A 14,557-nucleotide genomic window follows, 5' to 3' on the forward strand; every position below is an offset into this window, starting at 1 on the left:
GTTTTACACATATTTTCTCCCCGTCTTTGGATTATCTTACTTTTCTTAATTTTGGTGGTATCTAATGATGAGATATTTTTTTTCTTTTACGTGATACAATAATTTTTAAATTACATTGGATTCTGTAGAAACTAGGAAGTAGAAAGGATGGAAGCAGAGTTATTTGAAAACTAGTGTTAGCCTAGAAGCTAACAATTTTGTGATCATTTGAAATACTCTCTAAGCCACTGAGCTAACCAGGCACTTAAGGTTGTTTTGTTACAGATACCGTTAGTAATTTAAAATAGTTTCTTAGTCTGGGAGAAAAACTATTGTCTGACAGTTGCTGGGGTCACGGGCAGTGGGTGGGAAGATAAACTAGAAATATTCATTGAAATAATGAAGGAAAAATGCTAATGTAGTTAATATACACTATCTGTATCTTTGTGGTGGAGAATGGAATGTTTTATTTGTATAGATTGCTTAAATCTCTATTGCTTAAATCTCTGTAAGTAATTATTTTTGAGGTACTGTAAAACAAAATAGCTCTCTGTCAGAAATATTTTTGTCTTTTGAAATAAAAGAATGTGAACCTACCTGTAAATTACATAGGAATTTGATTGATAGCGCTTGAATTTAGAACCAAATACACTACATCTTAGTTGGTTTTCCATTTTATGTGGAAAATATATCAAATTTTAGGCTTTTAAAAAAATCCTTTTATAATTGAAGAACTTAAAAGTTGCTTTTATATTGTACAGAGTATGAATTTTCTACATATAAATAAAGAAAAAGTACTTTTCCAGAACATAAATCGATAATTAAGTATAGAAGCCATGATTTTTATGCTTATAAATTTTTTAAAGTATAATTTTTGAATAATAAACAGTTCATATTACGAAGCACTTAAGGTATTAGTTAAATAGAAATTAGAGACTCTTTTGAGTGTTATATTGGCCCTAGTATATAAAAGTATCACCATGGCATTAGAGAAGTGAAAGAAGTATAATTGAATGCTTGGGTTTCACTAAAATGTGTTTCTTTTCATTTTGTCAGGATCTTAAATGTGTTTCGGCACTGGGTTGAACACCATTTTTATGACTTTGAAAGAGACTTGGAGTTGCTTGAAAGACTAGAATCCTTCATTTCAAGTGTAAGAGGTATATTATTTGAAGATTTGATTGAATCTTCTGTCTCATATGAGTTTTTTAAAAAATTTATATGACTTTCAATTTAAGAAGCTAAACTATTTTTCATTTTTAAAAGGCAGAAATAACATTTGGAATAATTTTAATAGACTCTATGGAGCTCACATGTGTTTAGAACCACCTGAAGTGTTAAAATCTTGCCTTTTGAAGTTTTTTAGGAGAATCTTTTTTTCTTAAGAAGTCAAAAGTCCTCTTTAGTAAATTTAAGCCCTTTAATGTTATCTCATCTCATGGTTGCCATTCCTTTAAATAATTAAATATTTGTGTAATTTAATCTGTTTTCGTATCCTCCTTAATCTTATTCTTCAGTTTTGAATGGTTAACAGCTTCTTAAGTAATATTTACTTCCCCTGGAAAAGTTTTTGGTGTATTTTTGACACCTGAAAGATAGGAGTTTCCTACCTGAAGTTTCAGAACACAGCCCATGAAATGAAACTCTAGGTGGTGAACATTAAACAAATGTACATATCAAATGTATGCTGTTGAATCAAGAAAATTCATGTTTTCTCTGATAGTATAAGGCATTAATTAAGAATACCTTAATTAAGTCTAGCTTCTTTCATCTCCTACTTGTTCTTTAAGGCAAATTTTACTTTAGAGAATGTGATTCCTTTGTTCCAGTTTTGAGATGTTTAAAACACATTTTTATCATGTGTGCTTTAAAATTGTTTATAGTACTAAGTTAATTTTTAACTTAATGTTCCTAATGAAGACACTAGAGTATATGTGATCTAAGAAGCTTCTAAAATACACACACATATTAGAATAAAGCAAGTAAATGATTTTGTTTAAAGGCCTTTCCTATACAAGTTATACCTCAAGATAACTAAATAGTTGATGAGGGAAAGTTTTTAAAGAAGCATTGCAACTAATCAGTGAAGAAGGAATGATAGAATTAGAATATTACCATTTCTCAACTCCTAGTAACATCATAAAAAGAGAGACGTTATATGCCTCTTATCAGAAATAGTCTTGCAAGTATTCATGTCGAAAGTTTATCCTGGACCAGATCAAATCTGTATGTGTTGATTTACAGAAAATAGAGGGACAGAGAAACATGGCAATTGATACCACAGAGATGGAATTGGCAAAATTCAGACTTGGGAAACTCCACAAGTGATTGAATTTCAACAAATAAATTGCAAGCAAAAATGAGAGATGAAAGGGGAACCTGTAGATGAAAGGAGACTTGACACATACTGACTCAATGCAATATGTAGATCTTGTTCAGATCCTATTTCATACAAACTAACTGTAATAAAACATGAGACAATCAGGGAAATGTGAATACTAACTAGATATTTGATGATATTAAGAAGATATTGTCATTTTTATATGTGATAATTGTATTATGGTGATTTTAAAGTTTTTAACTTTTGGATATACTTAAATATGAATGAAATTATATGATAGATTTGCTTTGAAATAACATAAGGAGTAGAGGGCAGACATGAGTGGGGTTAGATGAAACAAAAAGTGGCTATGAGTTGATAGTTGTTGAAGGTGCATGAAAGTTACAGATTATATGAAGATTTGCAGTTATATCTGTCAAGTAAAGGGCATTTTTGTTTGTGTTCTTTTTCTAGGGAAAGCTATGAAGAAATGGGTAGAGTCAATTGCTAAGATCATCAAGAGGAAGAAACAAGCTCAGGCAAATGGAATAAGCCATAATATTACCTTTGAAAGTCCACCTCCACCAATTGAATGGCATATCAGCAGACTAGGACAGTTTGAAACGTTTGATCTCATGACACTTCATCCAATAGAAATTGCACGTCAGCTGACACTTTTGGAATCTGATCTCTACAGGTAGACAATTAACATTAATTCGCTGCTCTGTTTTCAAGAACTTTGAACAGTTCCATCTATTTTCAGAACATTTTGAAAATTATTCATGTGTGCTTAAAAATACTTCATCCATTCTTGTGGGTTGGGAAGAAAGTTCATAGCACAGTTTTTAACTATAGTCTGTTCTGCAGGTGAAAGTCATAAATTATTGCTCTTCAGGCCTAGATTAGGTCCTAGCAATCCTTCACAAGAGGAGTGGCAGAGAGAAGACTAATGCAGTGCAATAGCAACCACTTTAGACAGTCACCCAGCTCCTATTCCTAATACTTCTCCTATTGCTTTAGTTTGAGTTGGTTCAGTTAAGACAGTCAGTATGGATGCTAGGCTCTGGGCAGCTAAGTAAATAGAATATTGAGTGAGATAAGCTTTCTTCTTTTTTTTTCAAATATGTAATCAAAAATTTTTTTTCAATATGTAATCAGAATTTTAATGTGGGGCTTGACTGGGTTAGGTTTGCAAGGCAAATGAATAACAAAATTCTTAGAGGAGTAAAGATTTCTTCACTTCTTTTAAGGAGTCTCAAATACTTCAGCTATTTGAAGTCAATACTCACTTTAAAGAAAAGTATATTTTTGAAGTAGTGTGATGATGAACCATACTTAAAACTTCTGAACCATTTTCTTTTGTTTATAAGGATCACTAGAAATATGCTTGACTATTTATTTTTATCTGTACCCCATCATTTGTCTTTATATATAAAGCAGTGCCTGCCCCTGTATCCACACAGATCACCCATTTACAACCTAATCTTTTAGCTTCATGGCTTTATCACTTCCAATGTCATTCTTTACTCCAAATCAGACATTTCCTATGGTCATATTCTGAATCTTGTCATCACTCCAAATTTTATTCCAGAATTACTAACTCACACATCTCATACCTTCCTAACCACAGTTTTTTCTCTTTTCAACTTGCTTTATCAACTTCTTCCTCTGTCATTTTTTTTTAAACCACTGTCCTTCCCGGTACATTAGCCTCTTTCTGTCCTCTCCTACCTCATAATTTAAGCTTTCTTCTTTCATTTACAACCCAGGCTCCTGTGAAGAGTAGAGGCCTTGCAAAAAAAAAAAGAGTACAAGCCTTATAGGTAATCGCCACCTGCCAGCCCCAGCCAGAAAATAAACCCCTACCACTATCATTCCATCAAAAACTTTTCTGCATTCAGGAGCCGCTTTTAAAATACAAACACCCTTAAGAAGTTATCCTGATTAGCAGCCATTGTTTTTTTTTAAAAACTGGGATTACACAGGGAAAAGCAAGAATATATAAAGTTTAGTGTAAATGGAGAATGTGGGAAGGCACCAGATATAAAACTTTACCTTCTTTAGAATTGGGTTTCTGATTTGCCCTGACTGTGCTGTTCAGAATTTACACACACATCAGAGTTTGTTACCATCTCATTCAGATTGTCATGTTATATTTTAAGTAATTTGGAGTTCAGGTAGTTTTTTGTTGATATTGTAGGATGTTTTTTGTAGGAAAACACAGTTTTTTAAATTGAAGTATAGTTGATACACAATATTATATTAGTTTCAGGTGTACACTATAGTGATTCAATATTTTTGTGGCTATTTTATTTAAAGTTACTATAAAATATTGGCTATATTACCTGTGCTATATATCTTTGTAGTTTATTTATTTTATACATAGTACTTTGTTACCTCTTAATTCCGTCCCCCTAATTTGCCCCTCTCCCTTCTCTCTCCCTACTGGTAACCACTAGTTTGTTCTCTATATCTGAGTCTGTTTGTTATATTCATTTGTTTGTTATATTTTTTAGATTCCATATATAAGTGATAACATACAGTATTTGTCTTTCTTTGACTTCTGTCACTTAGCATAATATCCTCTAGGTTCATCCATGTTGTTCTAAATGGCAGAATTTCATTCTTTTTTATGGCTGAGTGATATTTGTGTGTGTGTGTGTGTGTGTGTGTGTGTGTGTATCTCACAAATTCTTTATCCATTCATCTGTTGATGGGCACTTAAGTTGCTTCTTTACTGTGGGATTTGTGATAGGTGGGAATGAAGGGACTTATTCCTTAGATAAAGCAAATAGTACAGAATCAGGTTTTTCCTTACAGTGTTACATGAATGGACGTCAGGAATAAGGGAGCACTTAGCTCTATGTGGACCTACTTTCAGAACGTAGAAATACGTTTGTTAAGTGATATGTGTATTATGGAACAAGGGTACCATACGTAAAATACTGACACTCTTTGTAAACTAATTTCTGGTGAAATAGTAGAACCACTTAAAAAAACTTACTTCTAAGACTGTTCAAAGTACCCATTTACACTCAAATCTACTGAACTTTTTTATCATTATAATAGCCAAGTCTGTAGGACAGTGATGGCAATGCCAATGGTCAATTTTTTAAAAATTATGTAATCCTGAATCACTGTATACAGTAATTTAATCTGCTCTTCCATCTGATTTTTTATTAAGTATTTCAGGTATTAAAAAAATATAAAAGATAATACAATGAGGGCTCATTAGCAACAAAAGCATTACAAATAAAATTGAAACCCTTTGTGTAATTCTCTCTAATCCCATTTCTCTTCTTTCTTCCAAAGGATAACCACTATCTTGTATTTGATATTTACTATTCCTATGTATGTCTTTATAATTTATATACATACACACATTCATAAACAATATGTAGCATTATTTTGCACATTTTAAGGCTGTTTATACTGATGTATCATTCTGTGACTTGTTTTTTACTTAAATTGATTCTAGCATTTGTTCAAGTTGCTGAGTATAGCTCTAGTTTGCTTATTTTAATTGCTATATTGTATTCCATTGTATGAATACTCCACAATTTATCCAGTCTCTTGATGAGGAGCCTTTAGGTTGTTTGGGATTTTTCACTCTTGCAAACAGTGCTTGACTGAACATTCTTAAAAATGTTTTCTTATAAACTGGTGTATCTAGAATATATACCTAGGTGTAAAATTGCTGGGTGATCTAGTATGTATATTTTCAGTATTATGAGATATTGCCAAATTATTTTACAGAATGGTTGTATCAACTTTTACTTGCACATCAGTGATGGAGAGTTCCCTTTTTATCCACGTTTTTACCCATTTGGTATTACACTTCTGTTAGTGTGATAGGAATAAAATGGTATTTCCATGTGGTTTAATGTTCTTTTCCCTGAGTAAGAGTTAAAGTATTTTTTCATGTTCGTGGCTATTCAGTTCTGTTTCTCTGTGAATTACCTGCTTCTATGTTTGTTCATTTATCTTTTAGACTCGTCTTTTTCTTATTAAGTTTTAGGAGACCTTTAAATAATTTTGATACTGATCCTTTGTAGGTTAAGTGCATTGATTTTTGCTTCCACAGGAAAGTTCAACCTTCTGAACTTGTAGGGAGTGTATGGACCAAAGAAGATAAAGAAATAAATTCTCCAAATTTATTAAAAATGATTCGCCACACCACAAATCTCACTCTCTGGTTTGAAAAGTAAGTTTTTACTTACTTTGTCTTATTGCTTCTTAATGTTATACTTCTATAATATTAAGTCATATATAAGCAGAAATTCTGGCTGAAAATATATTTCTTCTTTTCTATGTGAAACAAGGAACTTGCTTTCTAAGCCATGATTTTCTGTTTTCTTTCTTTTTGGTTAGGTGCATTGTGGAAGCAGAAAATTTTGAGGAACGGGTGGCAGTACTAAGTAGAATTATAGAAATTCTGCAAGTTTTTCAAGATCTGAATAATTTCAATGGTGTATTAGAGATCGTCAGTGCAGTAAATTCAGTATCAGTCTATAGACTAGATCATACCTTTGAGGTAAGTTTTAGGCTTAAATAGTTCATCCTTTTGGGGGGAGAAAAATTAATGTGAAAGAGATTCCTTCTACCACTGATCTTTTTGAGTAAATCCTTTATAAATCCATCTTACTCCTTAAACACAGTGATATCACAATATTAGAAAATCTATCAATATATATTAGTGAGCCTAGAATTCATCAAAGAATATGAATTTTGTGACTGTGTTTAATATGCTTACCTAGATGTAATGAAGTTCCAAATGGATTTTTTCAGTGGTACATTGATTGTTTCAAATAAATGACAAAGAATTTTAAATATAAATGTACAAATTACTTTAATCACCTGTGATATAGAGTCAAAGAAAGAATAACATGGAGAGAATGCTTTCTAGAACTTAGTTTTTTTTAATTATAAAATTGTGTATGCTTAGTGTTTATCATTGAAAATTCGGAAGATATAGAAAGTATAGAAAAGTTAGAGACTCAGCCATGCAAATACATTTGCCTTTGGGAATGTGAACTTTTACAATGTTACTAGAAAGTAATCTGGCAGTATATGTTAAAATACAGATACTTTTGGACCCAGAAATAAAAGCAGTGGACTATAAAGTTAAGGTACAAAGATCTAGTTTCTGCAGCATTAATTGTAGTAGCAGAAAACTAGAAACAACCTGTGTGCATCAGTAGGAGAATGATTGAGTATGTTATCCTATACCTATGGCGTAGAATATTGGTTAGCTACAGAAAAAAAGTGAATAGAATCTGTGTATATTGTCTTGGAAGAATAGTTGTGACATTTAGGGGAAAAGCCATTTAAAAAATCTTTAGAAAAATTAATATGATTTCATTTTGATGGAACAAAACAGAACAAACTGTAAACGTGTAAGTGAGTTGCACAAGCATTGAGAAGAGTGTGGAAGGATACATACTCTTCTCTTCACATTGGTTCTTACTGTGGGTTGTGATTAGAGGGGAGTGGAGGGTTAGACTGATTTTATGTGTGTATTTTTCTATTTGGGTGTTTGCATGTTATTGATTTGTATGGACTTATTTATATTAAAGATATTAATAGTCAAATATTGCCAAATTATCTAATAGACTAATAATTTCAATTCTCATTTTGAAAACTCTGAAGGAGTGTATTCATTTTGAGAAGTTAAGCTTTAGTTTCTTAAAGTGTTGAATATTTATATTCAACAATATTTATAAAAATAGGTATATGGTATAAACAATAAAAATACAAAGAATACCTGTTTACCTGGCATCCAGTTTAAGAACCCCTCCCAATCCATCTCCTTCCTTGCGCCTTCAGAGCCAACTCCTATGCTGAATCTTGTGCTTATCATTCTCTTGTTTTTTTCTATAGTTTTACTATTTGTATCTCTAAACATTGTTTCATTTTTCATGTTTCTTAATTATATATGAATATAATTCTTCTAAGACATTTTTTTACTCAACATTATATTCCTAAAATTCATCCATGTTGTTTCTTTTAACTATAGTTCATTCTTTTTTTATAGCTGTATCGTATTATAGAAATAACTTTACCAAAATTTCTTTCTTTATTTGCTTATTTATTTGTTAGTTAGTTAGCTAATGGTCATTTGGATTTTTTCTAGTGTGGCACTATTATCAGTAATATTGCCATAAACATTTTCTGCATCTATCCTGGTGCTTACATGCACAAATTTCTCTTAAGTTGTATACCTAGGAGTAGAATTATTGGATGATAGAATAGATAATGCCCAATTGTTTTCTCAAGTATTAATCGTACCAGTTTATACTCCCACCAGAAGCTTGAGTTCTGGTTGTTCCACATTCTCGCTACCACTTGATATTGTCAGTTCTCTTTATTTTTCTAGTCTTGTGGTGTGGGTTTATAATTCCCTAATTTCTAATGAGTTTGAACCTCTTTTAAGATGTTTATTGGCTCTTTATATTGTGGAAATTTTTTACTTTTTTGGTTGAGTTTTTCTAATGAATTTGTATGAGTTCTCTCATATACTGGATTTTAATCCTTTGTCAGTTATGTGTGTTGTAAATATCTTTTTCCAGATTGAAGCTTCTATTTTCACCATTTTTTATGATGTCTTTTGATGAACAAAAATTCTTAATGTCACATTTACTTATTTTTTCCTTTGTAATTTGTGCTTTTTGGTGTCTTGTATAATAGATCCTCCTCTGTTACCTTAATGTTTTATCTTTCTCATTAAGTCCTTAATCCAGCTGGAAATGAGTTTTGAGTATGGAATCTAACTTCCATTTGGCTAGCCAGTTGATCTCACACATTTATTGAAAGTCCATTCTTTCTCCATTGACCTATAGTGTCAGCTGTATCGTAAGTTGAGTATCCATAAATGTGTGGGCCTGATTTTGGTCCCTCTATCCTGTTCCTTTGATGTATTTGATTATTACTGTGCTAGTGCCACATGTTTAAATTACCATAATTTTATACTAGTTCTTGATACAGTATAGTAGGGCAAGTCCCAACCAATCATTCTTTTTCAAGAGTGACTTACTTTTTTTTTTTTTAGTTCTCTGACCAGGGATTGAACCTGGGCCCTGGCAGTGGAAGCGCCGAGTCCTAACCACTGGCCTGCCAGGAAATTCCCAAGAGTGACTTACTCTTGACCCCTTGCTATTATATAAATTTTAGAATCATTTTAAGTTTAATTATTTTAAAGGTTGGGGTTTTGGTAAGAATTATACTGGTTCTATAAATCAGTTATGAAGAACTGACATTTTTACAATAATGAGTCTTCCCAACTATGAACATGGTGTATCTCTCCATTTATTTATTTAATAAAGTTTATGGTTTTCTTGATGAAGATCTCACATCTGTTTTGTTAGATTTATATTAGAATATTTTAATAATCTTGTTTTCTTTGTTGATGATATCTAGAAATGCAGTTGATTTTTGCCTATTGGTTTTGTATCCAGCAATATTGCTACATTCTCTCATTAACATTCTATTTATAGATTTACTTCATGTCTTCACAGACAATCATTTCCTCTGTGAATACTGACAGTTTTTCTTTTCAATCTCTAGCCTTTTATTCATTTTTCTTGTCCATTCTAGTTAGGACTTCTGTATAGTACTAAATAAAAATTACAATGCAGTCACCTTTGCTTTTTCCTTAAGTTAAAGGAAATGAGTTGAGGGACTTCCCTGGCAGTCCGGTAGTTGGGACTTCGCCTTCCAGTGTGTGGGGGTGGGGGGTGAGTGTTTGGTCCCTGGTAGGGGAGCTGGGGTCCCGCATGCCTCACAGCCAAAGGGCCGGGGCGTGGAACGGAAGCAATGTTGTAGCAAATTCGGTAAAGACTTTGAATGTGGTCCACGTCAAAAAAATCTTTAAAAAAAAAAAAAATGAAATGAGTTGAATGGTTTTCCATCAAGTATAATGTTTGCTGTCAATTTGTGTGTGTGTGTGTATCTATCAGGTTAAAAATAAAATAATTCATTTTTAATTAAAAAATGTAATAAGGAAATATAAAATAAATGACTGCTTACTTGGTTTACTACATTTTTGTTCAGTTCTTGTCTCTCTCCCACAGCCTTCTCCTCTTTACCAAAACCTTATTACCCTTAGCCCCAAAAGACCTTTCAGTGGAAAAATATTTGAATGCCATGGGATTATATTTTTCTCCAACAGCTATAACTTGAAACTCTGGCTAATCAGGATTATAACTGATAATGTCCTGTGGAAGATTTTTTTATTGTTTAATCCTCTAATTTACATTAGAAAAAACTAAGTTTTAAAGTTTTATATTTATAGATAAGAAATCATTTCCAGCAAGTGCAGATAAAAATACTACTCATCTCTTAATTTTAAAAATTGTTTTTCAAATATTTGCAAAATTTTAAAATTGAAAGCTCTGCATCTATAAAATATGATTGAATTGTAAAAAAACAAATTATGCTCAGTTTATATATTTTAAAGGCATTGCAGGAAAGAAAAAGGAAAATTTTGGATGAAGCTGTGGAATTAAGTCAAGATCATTTTAAAAAATATCTAGTGAAACTTAAGTCAATCAATCCACCTTGTGTGCCTTTTTTTGGTAAGTTACTAAAAATGGATTTATATTTTGAGGGAGAGTTTGTTATATAGTGAAAAGAGACCAGCCTCTAGAAGCAGATTGTCCTGATTTTATATCTGAGCACATCTGCTTTTATTAGCCATCTATATTGATAAATAAAACCTAAACTCTGTATGTAAACTCTATCTATAAAGTGAAGATTCTAGTAATTACCTCGTAGAGTTGTAAGGAGCTCTGTGGGATCTCTAAGACCAATAGTCTCATTCATGAGGGCACCTCTCAAAGGCCTAACCTCCTCATTCTATATCACACTGGGCATTAAGATTTCAATGTATGAATGTTGAACATTCAAACATTCAAACCATAGCATGCACCAAAAATGTCTCCAGGCATTCCCAGATATCTGTCCTCTGGGGGACAAAATTGCCCCCAGCTGAGAGCCACTGATTTAAATGAATCAGTAATTTTGCATGAAAGAGTAACTGAAGATTTTCTTCCTGTCCAAAACTGAAGAATAATTCTTTTCTATTTAATTTACGGGCTTTGGGAGGGCAGAATTAGTTTATAAATTTGTAGTCTTATTAACCAGAATTGGCTTAAAATTAATTTATTGATCAGTAATCATTTAAGATCATTGGCATTAAAGATTTATAAGTAAATATTAAAATGGTTAGAATAGATTTAACACTTACAATTTAGACTTTGTGAATGATTCCTCCCTTTTATTTTAGGCTATTAGACTAAGAAATGGCAAATTAAGCTCTTTCTAAACCCTAATTTTCTTTCAATTTTAAATTGTTTCCATCCATGTAAAAAAATTCTTAATGTAAAATTGATTATTAAATATATCAGATTTTAGTAGTAAGAACTGCTGTATTATAGGATGTCTTTTGACTTTACTAGATCAATTGTTTTCCCAAATGGTTAAGTAACCAATTTTAAAACTGTTCTTCAAATACTTTTTTTTACTAGGAATATATTTAACAAATATTCTGAAGACTGAAGAAGGGAATAATGATTTTTTAAAAAAGAAAGGGAAAGATTTAATCAATTTCAGTAAGAGGAGGAAAGTAGCTGAAATTACTGGAGAAATTCAGCAATATCAGAATCAACCTTACTGTTTACGGATAGAACCAGAAATGAGGGTAAATATTTTCTTTGCTTTTCTTTAAAAAGAGGACATGTTAAATCCTCTGCCCTCTCTAAGATATGCCATAACCATACATTATGATCTTTATTTTGCTATGAAAATAATGAGTTAATTTATCAATAGATAGAAGTGGTGAATATTAGATATTCTGCACTAACAGTCTGCAGTTATTAATATTATTAGGCACTTTGTCTTGACATTGTTGTTTCTTTGTGCAACTGGTTTAAGTAACACTTTCAAAAAATGAATGACAAAGTGGAATGAAAGAAGCTTTCTGATGTCCACACAGTAAAAAGAAAATCCACTACCAGTACTATCATTGATTGATAGACATTTTAGATATTTTATATGTGCCAGTGTAACATTAAGTAATTAATCCCTTTATAAGAACATTGCGCTTAAATAGGGGAAGGGGTTGGGAGAGTGGTGTGTATATATGCATAGTAAAAAATGATTTTTTTAAAACATTTTCTCACTTGGTATTCTGTTTTGAGCAATAGTTCATAATACTGATTCTGTGGTACTATAAGATGTGAGATATCTTCTAAATTAGAGTAAATTATGGTATTATGTTTATAGTAAGTGAGTTTTATTGTATTATACTTATTTGAAATTCAGAACATATGATAACTATCAGAATAAGTTCACCTTTCACATTAAAAATTGTGCTACACTTTCAGATGTAGTCTGCAGGTTGGGCATGTTGAGTGAAAATGGTCACTATCATTCCCATCCTCCTAAATTGTAAGATGGTAACTATTCTTTGTTCCAAGTTCAAAGCAAAGAACCCTAAAGTCCTAAGAAAAAATGACCTGAAGTATACACCATTATGAAAATACAGACAGATACTTGCTCTAAAGAAAATTGTCACCTATTTCATCCCCTTCTCTCACTATTTAGCGAACCCTCTGTGATGTGATGCTTCATAGGGCTAAAGAATTGTTCTTGAGGGAATTTCCTGGCGGTCCAGTGGTTAAAACTCTGTGGTCTCACAGATGAGGGCCTGGGTTCAATCCCGGGTTGGGGAACTAAGATCCCACAAGCTGCGTGCTATGGCCAAAAAAAAAAAGAAATGTTCTTGAAGCCCAGATTAGAGTTCACACTGTATTTCCTCCCAGAAATAATGTTACATTGTAGTTGGGTATAATTAAAATAGTAATTTTAGCATTCATATCTCAGTAATTCCTAGTAGGTTTCTGTGATCCGATCTAGACATTCTACTGTTGTTTAAAGCATTCTTTTGTGGATTAGGGGCAGAGAATGCTTTCTTTATGATTGACTCAAAGTAAGTTTAAAAAGTAGATAAAGTAGCTAATCACTTTCAAAGCATAGTTAACCAAACTAAATAGTATTTTAAAAAATAGAGCAAAGGATGAAAAAATCACGATTATAACTTTATAAAAGTCTTTAAATTACTGTTGGTCCACTTGATTTAATTTAGCTAACCTGAGTATAAGAATAAATTGTTTCAATATTGTTAAAGGAGTAATATTATTTTCTTGAAATTGGCAGAATGCCTGAAAAATGGAAGAATTTTATACTAGAAATTCTAAAGCTCTTTTTGCCTACTGCTAAAGCTAAACCCCAGAACTTATTTTTATATATGCTTCTAAGCTACTTCAAATTAAATAAAGCTAAATCCAGTAATTTGCTTCTAAGAAATTTTTCTAAGGAAGTCATCAGAAATGCACAGAAAACTTTATGCACAAGGAGTTGTTAATAATAATTATTACTATAATAGCAAAGAATTAGAAAACACCTATGTGGGTTACTACCTATATGGAAATCGGTGAAATAAATTCTGGAACATCCATCTGGTGAAGTATTATATAGTTAAAATTTGTATTATTTAAAGTAAATAAACCATACAGAAAAACATTAATTGAATACTTTCAAAAGGCTAAAAATAGCTATGTTGTGATCCCAATTTTGCAGGAAAAAAATTGCAATATATGTATATGTGCATATATTCACGCACAGAGTTAAAACATTGGAAGGATATTCCAATAGTAAAATGTTAACAGTGAGATCTCTGGTTGGTGAGATTACTGTTTATTTTTCTTTTCGTACTTTGTTAAATCATCTAAATTTTTTACTTAAAAACTTATATTTTATAAGCAGCTCATGCAGCTCAATATCAAAAAAACAAACAACCCAATCCAAAAATGGGCAGAAGACCTAAATAGACATTTCTCCACAGAAGACATACAGACTGCCAACAAACACATGAAAAGATGCTCAACATCACTAATCATTAGAAAAATGCAAATCAAAACCACAATGAGGTATCTCTTCACACCAGTCAGAATGGCCATCACAAAAAAATCTATAGGCAATAAATTCTGGAGAGGGTGTGGAGAAAAGGGAACCATCCTGCACTGTTTGTGACCACCTAGAGGAGTGGGATAGGGAGGGTGGGAGGGAGGCTCAAGAGGGAGGGGATATGGGGATATATGTATACATATAGTTGATTCACTTTGTTGTACAGCAGAAACTAACACAACACTGTAAAGCTATTATACTCCAATAAAGATGAAAAACAAAATTTTAATATAT

General features: G+C 31.8%; 1 protein-coding gene across 4 annotated transcripts in view; it reads left to right on the forward strand.

Moving 5' to 3' along the window:
* SOS2 (SOS Ras/Rho guanine nucleotide exchange factor 2) overlaps positions 1 to 14,557 on the forward strand; it is a 100,551-nt gene that overhangs the window by 71,352 nt on the left and 14,642 nt on the right. For 3 of the 4 annotated variants that reach the window (XM_082452065.1, XM_082452066.1, XM_082452068.1), the window contains 6 exons: positions 1,036 to 1,139; positions 2,774 to 2,996; positions 6,384 to 6,503; positions 6,671 to 6,833; positions 10,755 to 10,872; positions 11,824 to 11,996. In XM_082452065.1, the coding sequence (XP_082308191.1) occupies positions 1,036 to 1,139; positions 2,774 to 2,996; positions 6,384 to 6,503; positions 6,671 to 6,833; positions 10,755 to 10,872; positions 11,824 to 11,996 (901 nt within the window). The remainder of the gene's footprint in view (positions 1 to 1,035; positions 1,140 to 2,773; positions 2,997 to 6,383; positions 6,504 to 6,670; positions 6,834 to 10,754; positions 10,873 to 11,823; positions 11,997 to 14,557) is intronic. The other variant, XM_082452067.1, reaches the window with a different exon arrangement.

The sequence above is a fragment of the Balaenoptera physalus genome (genome assembly GCF_965194825.1).
Source record: "Balaenoptera physalus genome assembly, chromosome: 2".
Taxonomy (NCBI): domain Eukaryota; kingdom Metazoa; phylum Chordata; class Mammalia; order Artiodactyla; family Balaenopteridae; genus Balaenoptera; species Balaenoptera physalus.